The sequence below is a fragment of the Sinohyriopsis cumingii genome, chromosome 14, assembly GCF_028554795.1.
Source record: "Sinohyriopsis cumingii isolate HCF-2022 chromosome 14, ASM2855479v2, whole genome shotgun sequence".
NCBI lineage: Eukaryota > Metazoa > Mollusca > Bivalvia > Unionida > Unionidae > Sinohyriopsis > Sinohyriopsis cumingii.
The window spans coordinates 97,977,562-98,004,292 of record NC_142974.1 but is presented as its reverse complement, the minus strand read 5'-3'; the positions used below and the strand labels follow the sequence as shown (position 1 = coordinate 98,004,292).

Sequence of the window (26,731 nt, the reverse complement as noted above, 5' to 3'; positions counted from 1 at the left end):
TTAGCACCCATGAGAGATCCACTTTGGGCACAAAGCCAATGTCTTTGAACATGTGAACTCGATATTTGACAGATCAGATAGGTCTTGTCTTTGATGTCTTATCTGCCATTATGACTCAGCATGTAGGAGATCGTGTAACAGTAGCCTTTAGCGTGACTGGTACAAAAAGTGCCTCGTCAAAGAGCAAAAGTAGTAAGTTAGCAATTAAGGTATAGATGTGATCAGCAGTGCAGTGTGTTTGTGTTCACACCATTGTGCAAGATTCTCCTTTTCCCTCATACACTTCAGGTAATGGGCTGTCTCACCCAAGTTTTTTCCTCTAATAACTTGTTGGGACAACTGTTTGTTCATGGGAACTTGTTTAATATGATGCAGACATGCAGGTTCAACAACTGGATTGGGATGAAATGCTTGGTCTCATGGTTACTTGAGCAGGTGAGGAAACACCTCTTTTCTCTTGGGGATTTCGGCCACTATTTAGATGAGGTCATTGTTGGACAAATTTTTCCCACCTGAGTGGAGCAATCAGGATTCAGAGACACTCAAATTCTTTTTATTATTTTTAATCAGATTTGTAAACAGATCTGTTATGGGGTAAGCGTATACATCCAAACTGTTCCAATCTATATAAAGGTTGGGATTTTTGTTGGATCAATCGCAGCAAGGAAATATGTGAGTGAAAGATGAGGCATGAAGTGACCATTCTGCTTGTCTTAGTTGATTCTTCTTGGACAGCAAGTCTGCTAATACCCGATGCCAGTCTGGAATATGAACTTGTGCATGGATCTGTTGTTGATGACATCAGGTTAGAATTCCCTGGAAACTTAATTCACCTTGCCTTCTAATATAATTCACCACAGAATGAGAATACCCTTCCATGTAGATTCTCCTGCCATCAGTTGAATACTTACCATAAGGCTTACATCTCTAGGATATTGATATGTAAAAGACAATCCTGGGTGAGTCCTGTCCACAGGCCTCTTGGAATGATAGAAAGAGATGTGCATCCCAGCCCATTGTGCTCACATCTGTATCAACTGTCAACTTGTAGGTTGAACTTGAACAGAACCTTCCAACATAATCCAAATGAGGATTTTCCATTCCTGAGTTAGGAACTCTGTTTTGAGTAGCAAAGTTTCAGATTCCACTAGGACAACAGTATCAATGTATAAAAACCTAGGACAGCGATGTCAAATGATGTTGCATAGAGTAAACCCTAGTGGCTAGGGACTCTCAAGCTGAGAGAAGGTTCTTTGAAAGAATTTAAGTTATCAGCAGCTCTGGGTCCAAAACAGGAACTAGGCACAAGGCACTAACTGATGTTGGAGTGGCATGGAACCATCATGGTACTATATGAGTATGTCTCCACGAACTGGATGTCTTTCCCTACTGTTGGTCTGTCTGCAGATATGGGGACGAAATAAGTACATGTAATGTTAGATCACTGTAAACAGTCCCCTCAGCCATATTGGGCTGACTGTCTGATCTATATCTGATGGGCAGCATAGAGAGAAATTATGATAGAAGGATCCCCTTCTTGTGCTTTTATTCACATTGATTCTCAAAAACCCTGGCTTTTAATTTCAGGACAGTTTCCCTCGATAAGTGCCCATATCAAGTAGATACTGTGGCACAACTGGTCATGGGGTCAGTTGGATGCAAGGATGGCATACAGCATGTTGATCAATGTAAGCTGGTCCATAACTCAACATAATAGTCTGGTTCAGTTTTGTTATGGATCTCATGTGGTCCAACTATTATGGATCTCATGTGGTCCAATTCAGATGTCAGTCTCATAGTGATGTATCCTCCATAACTTTGTCAAATTCATTTTGTTGGTATCGGGTTATAGAATATGTACTCTACAAAACTGGTTCCTCTTGCAACATGGAAGACATTATCTGTGGTGCTTACTGACAAGGACAAGGGCTTTTCCATTGTCATGGCTGCTACAAGTATATAATGGTCACCTATCACCTTAATAACGATAAAAGAACTGCCAACAAAAAGAGAAAATTTTTAGCACTGGACAAAATAATTATTGTAATTAAAAGAAGTGAGAAGAAAAAAAAGAGAACAGATGCAAAATATTGGTTTAAATGTTAGTAAAATAAATGTAGGGTGTTATAAAGGACAAGGAGTAAATTAGAAATGGTTTCATATGCTAATACATGTACTTGTGATCTTAAATTATACATGTCATTCATTTTTCATGACATTTGTATATCTTCATTGTTAAATAATTTTGTTTTCAGATAAATTCATACAATATTTGTGATTGTGGTTATTATTTATAATATCGTGTTGATATCTGATATAGAAACTGGTCTTTCAGAAAAAACCTGTTATGATAGCTCACCTGACTTGAGAGACCATTTTTGGGACAGAAGGGGTGGTCTCTCAAGACAGATTTAACTGTATTACAAATGAACGAAAGTAAATATTTTTGCTGTATTTTTCTTTCCCTTAATCCAACAGTATTAATTCAAGCTGATTTTACTTCTGTGTTCTAGGACTTTTGGTTTCCCCATAATTAAGGCCATTTCATACACAATACTGGCATACTGTATAAATGGCAGCAAAATATGTATAATTAGCTTACTTTCAAACATAACATCAGTATTCATGTACCGTTTTATTGAGAAAATCATACACTATGACAGATAAAGCCAAGCTGTAGACACTATAACCAAAATTACACCTATCAATCATACAACAAAATAAAGGAAATGAAAAGTTCTTTTAACAATACCCAAGATATACCAGATCTTTCATAAACAGAGAGGCATACATGCATGCATGCAGCGAAGACAACCTGAGAAATTTCAATTTCTTTAAAAATCAAACCCAATGAATAACCAGACAGTATAAAAATGTACAGTGCAAGCAGAGAAACTATCACTTATAACAAGGTCGGTAACAACTCTGATTAATCTTCCAGAGATTATAATTTCAGTTTGTTCATTTATACATAATCTGACTGGTCTTTGAACTAAGGTGGCAGGGGATAGTTTCACAAATTGGACCATGTCAAATTTCTTAACTTAAGGCTATGGTGCGACTTTTTCAGCTATTATTGTTTACTAATTAAAGATATGGATATATTTAGGTGTTTTGGGCTTGTGTTGTTCTGGAAACTGATGTCAGGCATATACATCTTCCATAGTTACTCTGCAGTACGTTGATAGTAAAATACCAATAGTTGGCTAGAAAGAAGAGCTAGCCTCACATAGCAGTAAATACATGGGTTTGGGGCAAGTAGAATATCTCATAAATGGCTTGAATGACAACTATTTTCAATTGCATCAACCTGTTTAGTACACACTATTTTGCAGAATTATCATCTAGAAAAAGGGCTTGTGTTTACACTGTGAGCACCATATGGTGTCAACATTTACCTTCAGATGTGAAAAATGCCGGGTTAAATTTGGGGATGGTGTGCACAAACTATCAAAAATAGGGAACTTTTTCACCTCACTTGTGTATTTTATTTTTTGTGATTTTTTTTATACTAGGCAGGTGAAAGCAGCATTAAATTTGTGCATAAAAATTGTCCCCTGCCCGTAAATTAAATATAAAAATATTCCAATTAATCTGAAAGAAAAACAAGTATTAATAACAGATGATCCACAAAGGCAAAACACCAATGAAAAACTGCACTCAGGATGGACAAATAGATGGATGGGTGAGATAGTGAGGCACAAAAGGGACAATGAAACAAGATACCAATCAGAAAACAGGACTGCCTTAAAAGTATATATGGAACCTTCAACAAATTCACATAATTTTAAGGCATTCATACAGTCCTACTCATATAGAGACCATCTACACATGAAAAAAAGGTGAGAAAATAAATATCTTAATTACCAAATGTTGTTATTTACATTAAGAAACTGAAAGTTTCATAAAAATTGTTTCAAAATCTGTAATTAAACCTGAATGTCAGCATTTTTTGTTTTTGCTGAATAAGTTTTTCATTTGTTTTTCTTCTCTCATTGTTTCAAAGCTTTGATATCAATCATGAAGTATACAGTAAATTGCTGATTATCCAGACAGTCATGCTGTACACAGTAAATTGCTGATTATATATAGACAGATAGGCTGTATCAAGTAAACTGATGATTCTAGACACAGTCCAGCTGAATAAAGTAGATTGCTGATTATCCAGACAGTCACGCCAAATACAGTAAAATGAAGGTTATCCAGACACAGTCATGCTATATACTGTAAACTGCTGATTATCCAGACATAGTCATGCTGTATACAGTAAACTGTTGATTATCCAGACACAGTCATGCTGTATACAGTAAACTGCTGATTACCCAGACACAGTCATGCTGTATATATAGTAAATTGCTGATTATCCTGACACAGTCATGCCATGTACAATAAACTGCTGATTACCCAGACACAGTCATGCTGTGTACAATAAATTGCTATTATCCAGACACAGTCATGCTGTATACAGTAAATTGCTGATTATCCTGACACAGTCATGCCATAAACAATAAACTGCTGATTACCCAGACACAGTCATGCTGTATACAATAAATACCCAGACAGTCATGCTGTATACAGTAAACTGCTGATTACCCAGACACATTTATGCTGTATACAGTAAACTGCTGATTACCCAGACAGTCATGCTGTATACAATAAACTGCTGATTACCCAGACAGTCATGCTATATACAATAAACTGCTGATTACCCAGACACAGTCATGCTGTATACAGTAAACTGCAGATTACCCAGACACAGTCATGCTGTATACAGTAAACTGAAGGTTATCCAGACACAGTATGAGTCAAAGATTTTGTCATCAAACTAATATATATTAAACAAATGGATATTTGAATGTTTGGGGGACAGTGTGAGAGTTATACAAGTGAACAAATCTGGAGGATCATTTGTCAGGTTAATCAATATCAAATAAATGGGGATGCAATATTTGGCAGACTTAATACAAGTTAACCAAGTGCAGGATCATTCATATGGCAAATTATTACCAAATAAATGGGAATTTAAATGTTTGACTGATAAGGATACAAATCTCCACAAGTTCACAAGGTCATCATGATACCCAATCAAATGAACTGGTAAAACTGGTTTTATTTTTGGGGACATTGTGGGATTCCATACAAGTGAACAATCTGGACAACTGGTCATCAAGATAATAAGTACTCTACTGAATAATGTAAATGTTTTTACTGTCATATTTTCAAAATTCTTAGCACTGTAGGTCCATAATTTTAGTTCAAGACTGTGGATGTTTTGAGTTTCTGACATGTACAGCTAATAAAAAGGTTTTCTGCTGAAAATGATAAAGCCAGTAAGTCAATTAAGCAATGCCAGCAAAGTGTGTGTGTGTGTGTGTTTGTGTGTATTACCTTCTGCCTGTGTACCTTCTACAACATGTCCAGTAGTTGCATCAATATAGGTTATAGGAGTGTCTCCTTCCAAATCCACTAAGTTATCTTCTCTTGCACCATCATCATAGTCTCTAGGTGGCTCTGGAGGGGCCAATGGTGAGCTGGCAATCTCAACAGAACTCCTGGGACTTGCCCCACTATTTCTGTCAGGAGCAGTTGTATCACTTGGTTTCCGAACCTTGGATACAACAGCATATTCACTACTTAGCTCAGTAGCAGATGGCTGCAACTGGGGCCCTGGACTAGCAATCCCAAAGGTTGGTCCTAATCTGTTTTTCTTCACTGTTTGATACTCATCACACCCTTTCTTCACTGTCTGATATTCATCACACCCTTTTTTCTCTTTTGCATAATCAGCAGCTGACTCTGGCACTACCATTCCAACATCTCCTTCCTCATTGGAATCCTGCAATTTATTATAGGGATCGTCTTCAATATCTTTAATTAATGGGTCATCCTTCACCCTGGCATAAGGAGAGTCATCCTTTACTCTGGCATATGGATCACTCTGATTGGATACATTTCTTTCATCAGTCATAGGTTCCTCAACCAGATGAGCATAGTCATCTTCAACATCAGCCATGACAGGTTTTACTTCATTATAATCTTTGTTCTCCTCAACTTTCTTGCAGGCATCAACTTCAATGACCTTGTTGTATGGATCCGTGTCCTTGTTATATTGGTCAATGTCATTTACTTTACAATATGTATCATTTTCAACTTTATCATACAGATCTGTCTCAAGCTGTTTGTATTTATCAGTTTTGGCTCCTGTAATTACATGGTGACGTTCTTGAGTATTAGGTGAGGCTTTGACAACTTCAACATCATCATCCACTCCTGCATAGATGTTTTCCAGATTTTGGTCATCAACCTTCCTTGAGGTTTTTGCTAGAATAACCTTTGGTGTATCTCCTACAAGAACAACATGGTCATAATTTGATTGTCTTTTGACCATTTTCTTGGTGACATCATCCTCAATGTGGTCATAGTCTGTATCAGTATTGCTGACCTTTGGCTTCTGATCATGCTTCTCTACCTTGACTGATGCTGGATCTGATGAATGGGTTCTGACAACTGAGCTTCCTCCAGAGTTACTCCCCCTGGAACTCTCTAATGATCTACGAGGAGAGGTCTTGGAATCAACAGGAATTTCTGGCAACTGCCCAATGCGACCCTTTTCCTTTGATGATTGACTTTTTGGAGGTTCTGGTAATCCACGAACACCTGTTGAGCAAGGTGATGAGCCAGAACTGGTATTGCCATTTCTCTCAGTCCTAGGTACAGATATGTTAGATTCGAGTTAACACAAAGAAGTGTATCCTTATTTAGTCTAATTCAATTTTTTTAAACTTTTAGTATTTTGCAAATATTTCTCAAATGACAAGAACATAATTTATAGTAACCAATCCACTTGTTATGGACAAACTCCTTACAAAGATGTCCAGGATCTTGAAAATTAACAGCAGCATTCATACTTCTCTATCCTTCCAGGTTTAATTATATTCTGTATGCATTTTATATCACAGTATTTAATAATTAATTGTTGTGGTTCTCTTTTTAAAATGTAGAAAAGTCAAGTTTTCTCAAAATAATTAAACATTATTTTCAGCATCTAACACACCATTTACCTCACCTATTTTCTTGCACTGTCCCTCTCCCTTCATACCTCACCCCATCTCCACCCCCTTAAAATTTAAGGGCTATGACAAGCCAATGGTGCATTTTTAAATTATGTTTTTAGTATAAGTCTTCTGAACAGTAATTGTACATCATGAAACCAAGGGTTGATGAAGCTATGAATTCAATATCTTTTATGAGCATCGATTTTTCATGGATTTCATATTTGCTACAAACTACAAATTTAGACACCCACGGAAAAAGGTTAACAACAATACCCCTTCCTAAAGTGTTACCAATTTCAGACACTGATGGGACAGTGATAATTCTATGGAGACAACATGACCCCTGCCCAAATCTGTACCAAATATGGAGATTCTAGGATTAATTCTACTCTCTTGCATACAACAAGACCCTTTCCCCAATCCATACCAAGTCTGGATAGCCACAGAACAATGATACTTCTGTGCAGACAAGACCAATCCCTTCCTAAATCCACAACTAACTTGGATACCCATGGAACAGTGATACTGCTGTGGAGTCATAAAAAGTCCTTCCAAATTCCATACTAAAATCATTTGTCAAAAATGCATATGAAACAGTTAGTGTTACTTAAGTACCATTTGACCCAAACAATGAACCCCAGGGAAGAGAGCTAAAAATACCTCTCCTGCACATGGCTAACAAAAACAAAGAAACCAAAAAGTTCCGTTGTTATAAATTCAGCACCGAGCTGAAATGAACACACTGCACTGACAAGAAATGAACAGAACTAGATTGTATTAAACTGAAATGAACAGAACGACATTGTATTAAAATGAAATGAACTACATTGCACTGAAATGAACAGAACTACGGTGAACTGAAATGAACAGAACTACATTGCACTGAAACGAACAGAAATACACTGCACTAAATTAAATGAACAGAACAGTGAACTGAAATGTACAGAACTACAATGCACTGAAATGAACAGAACTACACTGCACCTCAATGAACAGAACTACACTGCACTGGAATGAACCTAACTACAGTGTACTAAACTGAAAAGAACTGTTCCAGTGTTACATTCTACTAAACTGAAATGAAAAGAACTACATTGTACCAAACTGTAAAGAATTGTTCCAGTGTTACACTGTACCAGTGTTACACTGTACTAAACTGACATGAACAGAACTACACTCTACTAAACCAAAAAGAACTGTTCTAGTGGTATATTGTACTAAAATAAAGAGAACTACATTCACTCAGTTGAAATGAAATGAACTATACTGCACTAAACTGAAATGACTGTAATCAAATAAAGTAATAGTTTAAAGGACAGACATATATACCGCTGAATGGACTGATGAAGGTTACCACAATATCAGTTCCTTTTTTCTCACTGTAATAAAGCATGGGGATCAAGAAAATACTGATAAAAAGTATATATTACTTTGTGTCTGTAGCATGATTCTCTCCCTTGCTGATGCGTCCATTCTGAATGTTGTGGTTATGGTTTGTTAGGTTGAGATCTACTTCATCTGAAGAAGTTCCTAGCTGCTGAAACAAGAAAAGCAAAAGGTGAATGGAACAAGGCCAATTGCTGCATGGCCTTAATACAAAGTTTTTCTCCCATTAAATCAGTTTTATTGTCTTCTTAATTATCCTCTGACTTAAAACAAATACAAGAAATTAAAAAAACTCTGTCACAATTAAGTGATAAAAAGGCAATCAAGTTACTTGTCCCAATGACTGTGCAACAATATGATTTCTGATAATATTATGTACAAAATATTATTGACCACTCTGGTGGCCTAAGTGGTTAGAGTGTCTGCCTCAGACGTAGGAGGTCACGGGTTCAAACCCTGGTCAAATCATAAGTCTTATAAAAATGGTATTAACAGCTGCCTCCCTAGGCACTCATCATTAAGATGTAAGTTTAAGACTGGTCGGTCTGGTGTCAGGATAATGTGACTGGGTGGGACAGGATGTCACATGCCTGCGGCATGATGATGCAGTGCTAGATATCACTATAAACCGCCACAATGCAGACATCGTAGCAATATGACTGAAAAACTGTTAAAGATATGTTAAAATTAAAATCACACACACAAAATGCTATTATCTGATTTTTTTCACTTTCAGAGCAATGACCTGTTTCAAGCAAGTGATGGCTTCTCTATTTAATTTAAGCTCTGTCTGCACTCATAATCACTGTTAAACCTTCCTAACTGCATACAATTTTAAATATTAACAAACTGACTGTTAGACCCTATCTAGCAAGAATGTAAAAAACTTGTACATTTAGCATAATTTAAAACTCATGACCAATGACCATTTATGTTATTTGTAGCAGAACTCAAATTCACAAACCAATGAAAAAATCCTGAAATTACCATTTGCCCAGATTTGATTTTCATTACATATTCCACATAAAATCCTGGGCAGGTGGCATAACATTTTGTTTGACCAGCACAATTGTTAACTTGTCCATGCATTGACAATAACAATAAAAAAGTGTGTGTGTGTGTGTGTGTGTTAAATGTTTGCATATTTATTAGTTAATCCAATGCAAAACATTCCTAATTTACAGAACCCTGATTTCCCTGCACATAATAAAATAACAGATCTGGGTGAACAGTGGCTCCAGTGATTGACCTTTTAATGAAAAACAAAAATTAACAACATACATTACCTGATCATTCTGAGGACTGGATGAGGCTTGAGTAACAATGGCATCTGGGTTGTGTGCTGTGACATTTATTAAATCTGCATCCTTGTCAGAAGATCTGAGAATTACATCAACCATTTAATAAAGGTTACTACTCTAACATGTAACATAGGTGTTCATTACATTTGAAATTTATGACACAAATTAAATAACTGCATATGACACATGCTGCTTGTAGCAAGTCGCAAACTGTCTGTAGCAACTGGGTTACATAGATTTGATGAGTTTCACGATAACTTTAAAATGTCAGCTGAAGTCTGAGATTATATTATGGTGAGATAAAATCTTGTCGTATCCCAGGAACTACTACAAAATTGTGTCTAAGCTATCATATTGTTTGTCTTATTACAGGGACTAACATAATATTATGTTTAAATATCATGCATTTAAGTCTTGTATCAGGGACTAAAAATATTGTGTCTAAACAATCATCTATTCATGTTTTATCAGAGGGCCTAACAGATATTGTGTCTAAGCTATGACGTACTTAAGTCTTATATCAGGGACTAAGAGAGGCTAATAGAATATTTTGTCAAAGCAATCATCCATTCGTGTTACATTCATGTACTCAAGCGGGTCACTACATGATATGACTTGTTCAACATCTTCTCAAAAGCTGCTTATAAATGTATCCACAAAGGATACATACATGTATGTATGTATGTATGTATGTGTATATATATATATATATATATATATATATATATATATATATATATATATATATATATATATATATATATATAAGAATATCTAGTTATACTGAAGAGTTGTTGTTGTGGTGGTAGTGTTTAACGCCATTTTTCAGCACTCGATAGGCTATACATGGCAGCCAGTATTAATGGTGGAGGAAGAGCCTGGGAAAACCCCGGAAAGAACCAACTACCCTCAAGAAGCTACTGGCAAGCTTTCTCACATACCAACACTGGCTGAATCCTAGACTCAAACCCATGCAGACAGAGGTGAGATGGCAGTGATCCGTGATGGAGAGCGCATTATACCACTCAGGGCCCCACACTGGAGAGTTATTGTCAAATCACTTTTATTCTTGGTTACTACAAATCATGAATGTTTTAAAATCAGGGTTTATAATTCAACACATGAATGAATAGTAGCTGACTATATATATATATATATATATATATATATATATATATATATAATAGTATCAAGGATTAATGCCAAGGCAATAAGCATTATATCCTATCAAGAGATACACCATGACAGCTTACCCAGGTTGGTTTTAACTGAATTCCAACCAATTCCATAACCCTATCCAGTGGGTCTGAATCTATTCTAAGCAAATGAGCAACCATGTATGGAAGAAATATTACTGTTATAAACTATATTACTGTTATACACTAGCCATTAAGATGGATGTGAACATGATTCCATTTGAGTGGGATCAAATAAAAGATTGATTAGCACTGATATAATATGTTTAAAGGAACTGAAGATGTTACAAATAGCTTAAAACACAAAAGCAAGCATAAAAATTTGATTACAGTGACCTAGCTTTGGTATGACTAGCACCTTCTTTGAGAAGCATCCATAGTGACCTACCAGTAGTTTTGGTATGTCTGAGTTAATCTTTTGAGATGAATCCATATACAGGTATCAATTTTCATGAATGTAGGTGAAAGAGGGTCCAAGATATTGAAGGTATAGTGAATGATCTGATGACAGAATAAATATCACTCAAGCATAAAATTTTGTCAGATTTACCTACATTTGGTATGGCCGAGTTACTCTCCTCTGTATGTATTAATATAACAAATTGTCATAATTGTAGGTAAAATAGAGTCCTAGATATTGAGGCTGTAATGAACAGAGAGCTGAAAATACAGTACACACTGAGTATAATGGCCATCTTTCACTTGTACTGGCTCAGGAGTCGCTTAATTTACTTCCACTTCACAGTTTGGCCAATGTGGGTATGTGAGAAAGCTTGCCAATAGCTTCTCGTGGGCTGGTGGTTCTTTCCGGGGTTTTCCCAGGTTCTTCCTTCACCATTTATACTGGCCGCCATGTTTAGCCTATCATGTGCTTAAAAACAGCATTAAACCCTACAACAATAACAACAACTTCCACTTCACAGTGTAACTTCTGGGTGTTATACATTCAGCCAGGCAGGGCTTCACTGTGCTGTGAGATTTATGACACGATGGGTAAACAACTGCTCTTTGGCCAATGAAGACAGACTCATATACACAAGGTAATCAGGTAACTGTTAGGTAAACCTCAATCTGAGTCTATAATCCTGAATGAAATTAGTATTCAATGGAAGAAGAACTATGATCTGCCTGAATTACAATGGTCCAGTAAATTTCACTGAACTACTCAACATTTATCTACACCAGCTATAGCATGTTGCATTGTCAAGTAACAAAATGTGTAGTGTTCAAAAACCACTCAAGCAATAAAATTAGGTCACAATCACCTAATCTGGCACATGTAAGTTCACAAATATATGTACCAATGAAGCTGTGTATTATTTAAGTAAAATCAAGTACCAATAAAAAATATTCATTATGATAGAAAACTACCAATAGTCAATGTGTACTCACTGATCATTTGGGATACAAATGAGATGGAAAACTTAAACTGCTGACCCATGACCTTGACCTTGTAGGTAGTATTTCCATTATGCATATTCTGATGATAAGTTTCATCCATTAGTATCAAATGGCTTGAATTAACTGGTTGGAAAGTAAAGTGTTTTGGAAAATTTAAAGTTCTGACCTGACAAGTGACTTTGACCTTGAAGATCCAAATATTTCAAGTTCAATCCATAAAACTGAAAGGGCTCTAAATTTAAAGAACAGTATGATGGAAAACATGAAATACATTTTTTTTTAAATGTCTAATAATGATGTCAAAGTATATCAAATTCCATCCCTTGACAGCTAGCAAAGTTATAAAGCTGAATGAAAAGTGTGATGGAAAACTAGAACTAATGACTTATGACCCTAAACCATTGAAGCTAGAACCCTCAATGACACACGTTCTAAAGATAATGAATAAGTGTACAAAATTTCATCCTGTAATCTCAAATAGCAAATTTGTATAGTGGTAATTAAAGGAAAATTCAAATTACTGACATTTCTTCTAATGATGATGCATAAGCATACCAAGTTTCATCCTTCAAATAACTTTAAAGCTATCAAGTGGATTTCCTGTCCTATTTTTGCTTACCTAGTTTTGCTTACAGGCTCTACATAATAAGTTTATGTGGCTCATTCAGAGTTGATGATGGTTTACTCCACAATATTTACAAGAGTTATTACTGCATGAAAAACAATGAAATTGTCTGACTCTAAAGGAAAGAATAATACTAAAACATTCTTTTTGATGACATAATAAAAGATATGTTACAATTTTGCTGTTCATTACAGCAGAGCTGTGATGTCATTTGGGTTGATCATTAATCTATGATGACTGCAACTTTCTTGCACGGCTTGTAATACCATGTTTGATGTTTTTCATTGCAACAGGTTCTTTGTGGAAACTATGTCAAGAATCTTTAATCAGCCCAGACACACTACAGACTAACTAACCTCTACAACTGCATTTGCCTTGGAAATGAGAATGATTTTATATTTATTTATGTACAAACCTGAATCAAAGAAATTATTTACCATACAATAAGTAAGGACCAAAGACCGTATCATGTAATCAAGGATAAATCAATGTATGAAACTAACAGATGCCTGCAGTATTTATAAATGCTAAATAAAGGTGCTGATATATTTACTGTGTGAAGTATCAGGGCTGGGTTCTCAACATACTTAAAAACTGATGGGTCATTGTATACCCAAATCTCAAGAATCAAAATGAAAATATCAAGAGTGAACACTAAAATCTCAAGAGTGAACACTAAAATCTCAAGAGTGAACACTAAAATCTCAAGAGTCAACACTAAAATCTCAAGAGTGAACACTAAAATCTCAAGAGTCAACACTAAAATCTCAAGAGTGAACACTAAAATCTCAAGAGTCAACACTAAAATCTCAAGTCACCTGATTCTGAGTCATGACCACAAAGTGACAATTCAGTGAAAAAGGAAGAGGTGTATATTTTGTAGTTCATTACAAGGATCTTTTATTTATTTATTTTATACAATTTACAAACATTATTATTTAACAAGATCACTGACTGAGAACACTGATGACACTGACTGTAATTATTAAGTTTCATACTCTTAAGGCTTTCTAGTCCTGGTTTCCCCCTGAATCACATTATTTTATGATGAAATGAGAGTGTATTCTCTGAATCATATGAATATGGCAATGGCAAAACAACCTTGCCAATTGGCAAGAAAGTTCAAACTTTAGTTTTCATGTGTCTGGATTTTTATGGTTACTGACTGCTCTTCAATACTCATCCAAGCTATGTTCATCCTGAGGAACATGTTTCTAAGTTGAACACAAGAGGTACTAAAAAATTTAATGTTATAATTACCTAATTATTTATTTAGTAGTGGGAAAAAGGTGAAGTTTCTGTATTTTGACATGAATTTAACTAAAACATATAAACTGTACTTAAATATTTATAAGCTGACTTTGCTTCAGTATGCCTTGTTAAAAATGGTAAAATCTTATGATCGCATCATATAGAAGAAACTGCCCATTGTCCAGGTAAAATGGACAGAATATCATCTGCTAGTGACCTTATTGGGAAGCATCTATACTGATTTTGCATAGATGTGAAATTTTTGGCAGATATGGTAGAAAGAACAGTCAAATAAACGTGATCATGGGCACATACCCTCAGTAGGAAATTATGCAAGAGGCAGTTCAAGGTTATATTAAGATGGATGCTCTGACTCAAATCAATGTGCATCATGAAAGGCTGTATTTCCATGCATCAAAAATGGCTGAAATTTAAATTCCAAGCATCAGAACACCATGGCACATGTCTATTGAAAACCCTGCCGGAGGATAAAACTTGCAGAACATAAAGCATTATGAAATGAAAACAATCTTGCTCTCTGTTTTTGTGACTTGTCAGCTGACAAGAATCTTGCCTGAGTCAAATGGGAGCCGTGCTAGGTATTGTACAAGTGGATTTGTCCAGCCTGTGACGATTAGAGCAAAATATGAAATACATAAAATATTTCCAAAACAAATCTGACAAATATTGAGCTTACTTGGATCCACAGACACAGGTGAAAAGAACATAGACCATCAAGAAGATTCCAAAGACTGCCACAAAGGCTGCCAGGGGAAACAACTCTGCTGACTCTAATGCTGCTGTCATGGCATCATCTCATTGGAAATTGACTCTAATTCAGCACTAACTCATGGTCACAATGTATGCTTCCCAGGTCTAAATAAAAAGAAAAATGGATTTATTAATCTATCATTTCCAATTACAATTATTAATAATTCAAATGTATCTATGACTAAATATTCAGGGTATTTCTTTGTAGATTAGTGTCTGTTCATATAATTCTATATCTAAGTGGCAGTATTTATGTCAACTTGTTTAACTATGCTGGTTATGTGCTGAGGAGCCCCAGGTCATGAGTCAAACCCACAAGTCATGAGTCAAAAACATGATTCATGCTGCATATGATGTGGATTTATTAATTTCAGCAAGAAAAATAGTTTCCCAATATCATACACTGTGAATCAGTAATTGCTGTGCCAGACATGTACACAGTTTCTACAATTAACAAAATAACCATGTCCACTGGTAATTTATAAAAGCACCCATGTGCCTGTTGTCTATTGTATGTGAGATGTTGATGGAATGTTAGGAACTCTGGGCAGAAATAGCAAACTGATTCATTAATATATGAAAAGTCAGATCACAACCTAATGGTAAAAACTGAAGACACCAAAATTTTACAAAAAAGCAAACAAAACCATTGCAACAAGAAGTCTACAGCAAACCAGCATTATCGGATTCCACTACTCTTGTACCACCATTACATATACCAGTATATGTGTATTGTTGTTGTTGTTGTTGTGTGTGTGATCTGCATTTTTAACAAAGCTTTAACAATTTTTCAGTCATATCGCTATGATGTCTGCGGTGTGACAGTGTGTAGTGATGTCTAGTCTGTGGGGCATCATGCCACAGACATGTAGCATGATGTCCCACCCAGTCACATTATCCTGACACCAAGCCGATCAGTCGTAACACTAACCTCTTAATGCTGAGCACAAAGCGAGGCAGCTGTTAGTACCATTTTTGTAAGTCTTTGGTAAGACTTGGCTAAGGATCAAACCCATCATCTTCCACATCCGATGTGGACGCTTTGTTGTTGTTGTGCTTAAGCCATTTTTCAGCACAAGATAGGCTATACATGGCACTCAGTATAAATGGTGGATTTAGAACCTGGGGAAACCCCCAAAAGAATCACCAACCCACGAGAAGCTACTGGCAAGCTTTCTCATGTAACCTGAGACTCGAACCTATGCAGACAGAGGTGAGATGGCCTTGATCCATAATGGTGAGTGCTTTAGACCACTTGGCCACTCTGGGTCATATGTGTATTAGTGTCTCCAATCCTCATCCCACTGGGCATAAATCTAAATTAAACAAAGTTTGCATTTTTAGACCCCACCCAATCATATATCAACTGAAACTAACACTATCTTCTGATGCTAATATTTTATAGCAGTGTTTACAATAGCCGCTGCTTTGATGATGCAGAACATCTGCTGAAGTTAAGTCTTTGTTAGGGAGAGTCCATTTAATTGTGGGAGGGGGCAAAGACACGTGTTTTCAAACGTGTTTCTTGCTCTGACTTTCTTATATAAAGGACACTGTGCCATTCCTTTTCTTGCTTTAAATAATTCGCGTCAGCTATACTGTAACATTTCGTATTTCAAAACAAGGCACAATTCCTTCATTATAAGACAGGCAAAATGTGGCATTTGATAGAAGGTGTTAAGCCACTGGGAAAAAAAGAGCAAAAGTTGAATGAGAATGATGAGGAATAATTCTTATGATAGAGAAAAACCTAATGGAAAATTTCAGAACAAATGGACAAGAGACAGGGAATGGCTGAATTATGACAAGGAAAGGAACGTTATGTGGTGTAACTGGTGTATGCAATTCGCAAAAACAAACAGAAAACATCCAGTTTAAAATTGAATCGGTAAACGTACATGAAAGCTGTGTGACATTGTTTTGTGAACAGGACTAGTAAAGATTTGGCAGGACTAGTACATTTCTCTATATACTAGTCCTTCTGGCTACAAAGAAATTTGTGTTAAATTCGAGCCCTGTGATATCATAACTTTTCTTGACCTACCATTTATTTTTAAATCTTGACCTAGAATATAGAAACACTATGAATAATTAACAAAATTTAATGTCTTATACATGTATCTAATTCTGGTAACAGACAGAATAATAAAGTAACTTGTAATTACACCCTAAATCTCAAGATGAAGTTAATTATAGAAAGATAAAACAGATGCACGTGTGTACCAACAATGTGTGTATACTGCATGCATCTTCCAATATGCACATTGTATATATAATACATGCATCTACCAACATGCACAAACACTATATGCATACAATATGCATCTACCCACATGCACTTTGTAAACCAGGTATACATGTATCTACCACACGTACATTGAAAATATAGATGTATCTACCCACATGTACATTGTAAATATACATGTACATGTATCTACCCACATGCACATTGTAAATATACATGTATCTACATACATGCACACTGAAAATATACACCCATATGCACATTGTAAATAAACAGGTATCTACCCACATGCACATTGTAAATAAACATGTACCAATCCACATCCATATTGAAAATATATACCCATTTGCACATTGTAAATAAACATGTATCTAAACACATGCAAACTGAAAATATACACCCATATGCATATTGTAAATAAGCATATATCTACCCACATGCACATTGTAAATATACATGTATCTACCCACATGCACATTGAAAATATCCATGTATCTACTCAAATGCACACTGTATACATACTACATGCAACTACCCACATGCACACTGTATACATACTACATGCAACTACCCACATGCACACTATACATACTACATGCAACTACCCACATGCACACTGCATACATACTACATGCAATTACCGACATGAACACTGTGTATGTATGTGCATGTATGTATGTATGTATGCATGTCTGCATGTGCGTGCGTGCATATATATGTATGTATGTATGTGGGGATGGATGGATGGACTTAAAAATCTAATAAAGGTCAGCTTGCAGGCCAGAGCAAATTGACTGAAAACCTGAACTAGCCATTATGTAGATATGAGCTTGCCCCAAACATAATAAATAAATACGTGTGAAATCAAGATAAAATAAAAACCTTGGGTATTTTAAAGAAAGTATATTGCATTTATTGTAAGTTTTGTTTTCTTTTTATTTTTTGTGGCATATTAAAACCATATACCAATGTTATCCAAACACATGTCTGAAATACATGTACATGTATTTAGATTTTATGATGACAAAAGTTTAAAGGCAGATGAGAGAAAGAGAAAACAACACGTGATAATTTCTTTCTTTTATGGGTATACATACATATATATATACTAGTATGTTTAGTTAATAAACCTTAAAATGAACAAAAATTACACAACAGTAACATTATTCTATCCAGGAATACTAATCAATGTGCCATGATAGTAACTTTCTTGCATGTTTAACAGCATCATGATTCATATTGGTTATTTTTGCTTTAAAATGGTTGACTTGAGTAAAATACTTCATCAAGTTTCCTTTCTTTTATCTAGATAACATAGCAGACTCAGCTCATGAACTACATCAATAATAATGAAAGCTAGACTGTTTGTAATGTTTGTCATTGCTGTTGTTGTTGGGTTTAATGCCATTTTTCAGCTCAAGATAGGCTATACATGGCAGCCAGTATAAATGGTGGAGGAAGAACCTGGGAAAGCACCACTGACACACAAGAAGCTACTGGCAAGCTTTCTTACATACCCACATCGGCCGAACCTGAGACTCGAACACATACAGACAGAAGCGAGATGGCAGTGATCTGTAATGGTGAGTGCTTTAGACCACTCGGCTCGGGCCCCAATGATTTATTGATACTCACAACTGAAGGATTTGTAAACACCTGTTTTATCCCTTTACTTAACAATCATCATCTAGACACCTTAGATTTTCACACTGGATACTGGAGAACTGATTTTAATCAGTGTTATGTATATTTAATTGTTTGCCTGTTAGTTTTTTTAAAAATTGTATTTCATTACATGTTATTGTAATGTAACAATGTTTACAGGACTTTACCTTGTCCAAAATTGAGTTCATTTCTGCTTGACCTGATTGACTTCATTTATTTATATTTCATTTATGTAAACAACTAATAATGGCTTTATTATTCTCTATGTGTATGAGCTTATTAACCAAATTATCATATTCAAGTAAACAAGAAGTGGTAAATATGTTGATCAAGGCTTTTGGAGATTCCCATGTGAATTTTATAGGTTATTGTGTTGTAAGTAAACAAGGCTCATTTGATCATTCTAGAAGGGCATTTTTTATTAGGTAATGTTTTTTTAAAATAGAAAATACTAATGTGACATGAGGTCAAGATGAGAACTATATTATCTTGTGACTGTAAGGATTTTGCCAGAAGTGCTTTAACACCTCGCACTTTAAAGCTGTATTATGTCGTGACCAGTTTGTTTTGAATTTTAATGAATTCAAACCTGGAATAATATTTCTGTGATTCAACAAGAGACTTGATACATCATCACTCTGTAGGCTATAACAGACACGTCATTGGCTTCAATTTTGAGTCTCTTCAGGACCTGAACTGAGTTTCATTCAAGACATTTATTACTAGGACTTGTGTCTTTAATTCTTGGATTATTTTCAGATTTAATTTGCAATACCGTAAGTTCTTTTTTCTCATTTTTCACTTGTTGTTGTTGTTGTTGTTGTGGGGTTTAACGCCATTTTTCAGCACGATACGCTATACATGGCGGCCAGTATTAATAGTGGAGGAAGAACCCGGAAAACCCCGGAAAGAACCACCGACCCACGAGAAGCTACTGGCAAGCTTTCTCACATGCCCACATTGGCTGAATTCACTTTTTGTATTCTATGGAAATAAATTATTTGTTAAATTTTGTAAAGCTTGTCTTCACTCTTTTATTTTATGAGCATAGACTTGTAACATCAGATTGTGATCCAGCCAGACAGAAACTGAAAGGCGCTTCCTCTCTCTGCCCTCAGTTTCCTCCCCTCTGCCCTCAGATCCCTCCTAACAGTTTCTAACATTTTTTTTCTCCACAAACTTTTCTGTTATTTACTTTAGGGTAAACATATATTTGTTCTTTTGTCAGTTGCTACTCCCAAAAAGATGACATTTAAAATGTAATCATCCACTACAATTCCTTTTGTCATACAAACAATGGGAAAACACTCCAAAAAGTGTCCCTTCCTTCAACAAAAGTGCCCCTCATTCAAAGTACCCACCTTCCCTTTTCCTCTGTAAGAAATTCTTACCTGGAACACTTCCTATTAAACCACGATAGATCCAGAGGGGTCCATATGGGGAATTAAATCCCTGATAAAGACAGCAATCCCAAAAACATGTTGCATATTTTACTGCATTGGCCTTAATGATGACAATTTCCTGGTTTTATATGTACAACAGTAGCAGAATTATTTCTAACATGAAAAGTAGTGTAAACTACAGCCATCCTGTAGAAACCACGTTACAAGCATGGGTCACTCTTTACAGAATATCTGTATGATGTATTACTACTGGAGTGAAACACATCTGAATCAAGATATACTTGTAAACATTAGACATTATCTTCCTGGTCAATGTCGTACATTTTTTAACCAGGAAGATCAAACTAGTTCATCTCATGTAAACATATATAAGTGCACCACTCTTACTGTAATCAAGTCTAGAAACTCAATCTTAATATACCGAGGGGTCCATATGAGGAATTAAATCCCTGAAACAGAGAGTAATCCCAAAAACATGTAGCATATTTTATTGCATTGGCCTTAATGAAAGTTCCTGGTTTCAGATCTACACTTAGAATACTTACATGAGATTTACATTTTTAAAAATGATATTAAACAGTTGTGTACATCTACAGACACCCTGCCCCATTATATTCCAAAGTCTCAAGTATGTATATGTATATTCATCTATGTAGCAGGAGATAATCCACATTACTAGTGGAAGTACAGACAAGGAGCAAGACACAATTCCTGCCATTTTATCAAAAAGTGCAGTGATAAAAAATGCAATGTATTTACCTTTGTAATTTACAAATGTAGTGTGTGTTTTGAATTTTTAAAGTAGATTTAACAATTTTCCAGTCATATTGCTATGTCTACAGTGTGGCAGTTTATAGTGGTTTTTAGCACTGGGCATCATGCCACAGATATGTAGCATCCTGTCCCACCCAGTCCTATTATCCTCACACCAGGCCGTCCAATCCTAACATGAACCTCTTAATGCTGAGTGCCAAGGTAGGCTGCTGTTAGTTTTATTTGAATAAGTCTCTGGTATGGCTTGGTCGGGGTTAGAACCAGCAACCTCCAGCATTCAAGGTGGATGCTCTAACCATTTAGGCCACCGAAATGGTCAGGTGTGAAAGGAAACCTAATGATAACTGATTTGGTGTTTAATGGCACATCAACAAATGAAAGGGTTATATCATACTAAGGCAATTGTGGTAAAATGCCTTGCCCAGAGATGGACCATGAAGGTCTGGAAAGGATTCAAACCCACACTCTGCTGGTATCAAGTGCCTTGCCCAGAGATGGACCATGAAGGTCTGGAAAGGATTCAAACCCACACTCTGCTGGTATCAAGTGCCTTGCCCAGAGATGGACCATGAAGGTCTGGAAAGGATTCAAACCCACACTCTGCTGGTATCAAGTGCCTTGCCCAGAGATGGACCATGAAGGTCTGGAAAGGATTCAAACCCACACTCTGCTGGTATCAAGTGCCTTGCCCAGAGATGGACCATGAAGATCTGGAAAGGATTCCAACCCACACTCTGCTGCTATCAAGAATGGAACATTAACCAGTGAAACACTGTGATTTCCCAGGAAATCCAATGAGGCTCCCTCCTTAACCCATTTCCAACACCTAGAATTTCAGAATTTTTTTACATGCTTTATATTTTACATCCATGGCACAAAGAAGTTCTTCCAACTTATACATATTTGCACTCAGTGGTGCAATGTGATTTTGTATAGTGGAGAAAACATCATTCCGGATTCCTATGAAAGAAATCGAGGTATATAGGATTAATTATAGAGAATTGTGAATACATGTATACATACACCAGAAAGAATGGAAAGTGCTATCCCTGGATTCTATATATATCTCTGAATGTTATACTATCATTCATCTATTCAGTTCCATATATTTCTGATCCAACAGGCTTAAGGCAAATTAATAAAGCGTGGTATAAATATGTGATATGAATCAAAGATGATGCTGATCTCATCTACTATTGATTAGTCAGTATGAAGGGAAGGCAATACAACTCTCTGATGTTTTCAAAGCTCATGGCAGGGAGAGGCTGCTGCCTAATTTAAGGGAAATAACATCATACCTTTGTTCCAGACACAGGTTGATCTAAAAAAATTGTCCAAAAAGAAAACTCAAATTATGCCTTTGGAAATAGTCCCTGCTGATTAATGAATGAATTAATCAGGAGGATAGTGGTCACACTGATTCTATCAGATAAGGTCTGAATTGACTTGAAAAATATATCTCCCTAAGCCTTTTAACATGGCATGGATTATCTTCACATAAGGATCACAATGGATATGATTAAAATGGGCTTCAAGAAATCAGGACTTGTCAGGGGTGGCTTGCATTTTGTTCACAGCTAATCAGTTAATCAGAATGTTGAACCCTGTATGAAGTATGTTAATCAAAGTCTGGAAAGTGTTATCATCAACATAAATATCATGAAGAGCCATGTTTAATATAATAACAAATCATCGATAAAAACAATAGAAGTAATGGTCACTTTTTGAATATCAGTCCAGTTACTCAAGACACGTTGCATCTTAATTTTCTGCTTCGATTTGAAATATAGCTCAGTACGAGTCCTAGTGAGCCTCTGACATGTATACATGTTCCATATGTCCTTTGAATGCCATGAGGGATAGAGTCAAAAGCCTTCATTAAATCCCTGCAGCTATTTTGATCAAGAGCCTTATTCCATTCTTCATGAAAACTTAACAGCATGGTCTGGCATCCATTACCCTCAAGAAAAGCACCCAAATAATTGTTAAAAATGATGCTAAGTGGGTCTCAAACAATTTCTCAAGCAGTTTGGATATAATACTGACAGATCTATTGTTACTTTTATCAGGAGGATTGTTTTTTTTTCTGAAAATCAGAACTACTTGAGCTTCATTCAGATGATCAGTATAAATATTTGATGGTAAAAAGGCTGGTAAAGCATTTAGTAACCAGGTTGGCCAGCCCATCAAATTGTAATGGTTACCTAATCATATTCTGTATGTAAGAGTGGGTAATGGTATGTCTTGTGGTAAGTGGAAATGAAGGGCAGGGCCTACAGAGAAACTCAGTTACTAAATGCTGAGCCGGCATTTTAGGAGAGTATGACCCCTCTTCCAAATCATGCCATTGATTTCTTGACTCCTCATTTTAACTTTCCCTTATACTGATATGTTTTCTGGAATTTCTTCCTCCACACATATTGCTGTTAATAACCTGATAATAGTAACTATTATTACCACCTTAGAGTTATTACATTTGATAAGAGCTTTCAAGTTCATGAAAATTTGCAAGCAAATTATTTCGTATCAATAAATCATTAATTATTCATCAATTTTCAATAACGCAGCATTTTATATATCACCACTATCAATATTGCTGGAATCAAAACAATTAAACAAATGAGTAATACTTTACCATGGTATAATGTGGGTCAGGAAAAGAAGTTTGCTTATACAAAAAAAATAGTACCACACACATTTAAGGTGATTCTCAGTAACTTTTGCCTTCTTCAAAAAGTATGTGATGTATTATGATTCAAAGTGTAATAAAAAATCTAATAGTTCTCAAGTCTAATCATAACCATAAATCAACCTGAATATACTCATCATACCTGTTATAAAATAGAGTTGGCACACATAAGGGTTGTTAATATGAATAACTCTTATAATGGTCAGAGATGGGTGTGCTCCCCCCACCCTGCCCCACATGTTATTTACGGTAAATGCAAGTATACAGTTGACTGGCTTATGTTGGACTGAAAAATAAGCATACACAACATTAAAGCTGAAACCAAGAAGCTTGTGTTTGTTTTGGTTTTCTTGATCTATGATGAAGATATATTTCTAACTGAACTCATTCTGTTACCAATAAAACATTATTACAAATTATATTCCATTTATAATATATTAGATATTGACTAAAATACACTGCACATAACAGGTAACTCTCACTTTTGAAACAAACATTTTGACGTTGGTTATATTCTGAATACATTTCTTGGAAATAAAACTCACATGGCTCAACCCTTATTTTTGTGTGATTATATCGGCACAAATTATACAATTTTGGAAGCCATTTTCAATCTGAGCTGCATAGCCTAGATGCAACCCTGATATTCCTAATGACCTTTAACCTACGAGATACTGATTGTGAACCACTGGTCAATGTGCAGGATTTGGATCTGTAGAAGATGTGCCCATAGATATTTGTTGAGTAGTCTGCCCATATATAGCAAAAACTATACCCCTTTGTGGTTTGTTTATTTCAAGCAGATGTTCTGATTGCATCCCTTTAGACAGTAATTACTTTTTTGTTGTTGTTGTAGGGTTTAATGCCATTTTTCAGCACATGATAGGCTATACATGGCGGCCAGTATTAATGATGGAGGAAGAACCGGGGAAAACCCCGGAAAGAACCACCGACCCACGAGAAGCTACTGGCAAGCTTTCTCACATACCTACATTGGCTGAATCCGAGATTCGAACCCACGCAGACAGAGGTGAGATGGCAGTGATCCATAACAGAGAGTGCTTTAGACCACTTGGCCACTCAGGGCCCCAGACAGTAATTACATCAGTGAGATGATTATGTCAAAATGAAGATAACACTAAAAAGATGACACTGTTCTAACATAATTCATCCTGACTGTTAACATTTTTACTTTGAAAGGTACTTACTTGCACATAGGAATACATACAGCAAAATCAGGGATAAAGTATGTGAACATTTTTGGATGAGGTCAATCTAAAGGTGTGCTCCGGTACGAACTGTATTGAATATCACACTTTGTGATATCAAAATGAAAGTTGCACAAATTCATACTACCCTGACTAATTTGTTGTTGCTATTATTGTTGTTGTAGGGTATAATGACACTTTTTTGCATAAGATAGTCTATACATGGTGGCCAGTATAATTGGTGGAGGAAGAACCCAATTAAACTGCGGAAAGAACCACCGACCCATGAGAAGCTACTGGCAAGCTCTCTCACATACCCACATTGGCTGAACGCGAGACTCAAACCCACACAGACAGAGGTGAGATGGCAGTGATTCGTAATTGTGCATGCTTTAGACCACTCATCCACTCAGAAACCCCAACTGATTCGTTTTGCTAGACTTAATATCTTCTTTTCTTGATACAGTTTAGTACCTGGCCACCAGTGTAAATGCCTGTAGTAAGCAATCACTTTTTGTTGTTGATGATACTTAAGGTGCAAAGCATTCAACAATCAGGACTGAATTGACGTTGGTTAAACGTTATTGGTGTTAAATCTTAGAACAACAATTAATATTTGAGTATATTAAACCTACATGACCACAAAGAAGTACATTCCGATTATCTGAAATATTAATAACATTGTTATTTCAAACACGCTCGTTTATATACAGCATTAATGTATTTCTTTAAAAAGAAATACAACGATTTGCGAAGAACCAAAACAAAGTTCAAGCATTTGCCTATGTAACACCGAAACAGGCATTTTCTGAAAAGTGACTAGCTAGCTACTACAGCAAATAGTCTTCCAAGTCCTACATACCTCAAAATAGCTCTTTAATCCAACCTGCACTGTACTGTACAAAAGTCATAGAACACTTGGCGGGGTCATAAAATCCACAAACAAAGAACTCTCCCCTTTTGAATAAATTATAGTGACAACTTAATTAAACATTCGTGATACTGCATACATCAATACAGCAAATATATGAACTAATTTATGTACGTCAATGTATTGTTATCATTCATAAAGCGGAAGTGTTAACTCTTGATGTAATCTCTAACAAAAAGATATGTCCAATTCTCAAAGTAAATGTTGGAAATCGCATGTCATAGAACACCTTTATTTTCTACATTTAATATTTACTAATTTAAGTTACAGTAACTCTTTGCCATGGAAAGCTGCTGCAAAATCGAAGAAGTATACCGGCTAAGTGTCAAACCGTTTATGTGTAAGGGAAATAACTCTCAGAATGAGACATTTCCACCTGGGATAGTGTCAAAAGACAAAAGGTAGTGACCAATGTGTACTAAACGTTGTTGTTGTTGCTGTTGTTCTTGTTGTGGGGTTTAACGCAGTTTTTCAGCACAAGAGAGGCTATACATGGCGGTCAGGATTAATGGTGGTGGAAGAACCCGGGAAAACTCCGGAAAGAACCACCGACCCACGAGAAGCTACTGGCAAGCTTTCTCACACACCCACATAGGCCGTGTCTACTCTACGTAATGGGGTTGCAAATTTGCTCGGAGATGGAGGTGAACATTTTAAAAATTCAGTGACAAAATAGAAAATGAGCATAAGAAAATACGTTGTGACGAGAAGAGTAAAAAAAAAAATTTAATGTGTTACTTGCGTAAGAAAAGTAAACAGTAGTAGTAGTAGTAAAGAAAATTTTGTTCATGCTAAGTAATTCGCCGTTTATATTGTCGTTATTTTTTAAT

At 35.9% G+C, this 26,731-nt stretch overlaps 1 protein-coding gene across 3 annotated transcripts in view; it reads right to left on the bottom strand.

Moving 5' to 3' along the window:
* The window catches only part of LOC149784458 (uncharacterized), a 47,347-nt gene extending 21,305 nt beyond the window's left edge, over window positions 1–26,042 (bottom strand). The window contains exons 1-5 of one of the 3 annotated variants that reach the window (XM_089932540.1): window positions 25,833–26,042; window positions 14,913–15,091; window positions 9,728–9,821; window positions 8,486–8,592; window positions 5,389–6,707 (exon numbers count right to left, since the gene is read on the bottom strand). In XM_089932540.1, the coding sequence (XP_089788666.1) occupies window positions 5,389–6,707; window positions 8,486–8,592; window positions 9,728–9,821; window positions 14,913–15,022 (1,630 nt within the window). In that variant the 5' untranslated portion in view covers window positions 15,023–15,091; window positions 25,833–26,042. Of the gene's footprint in view, window positions 1–5,388; window positions 6,708–8,485; window positions 8,593–9,727; window positions 9,822–14,912; window positions 15,092–20,287; window positions 20,585–25,832 lie in introns of those variants that run through there. The other 2 variants (XM_089932542.1, XM_089932541.1) reach the window with 2 other exon arrangements.
* Window positions 26,043–26,731: the final 689 nt, after the last annotated feature.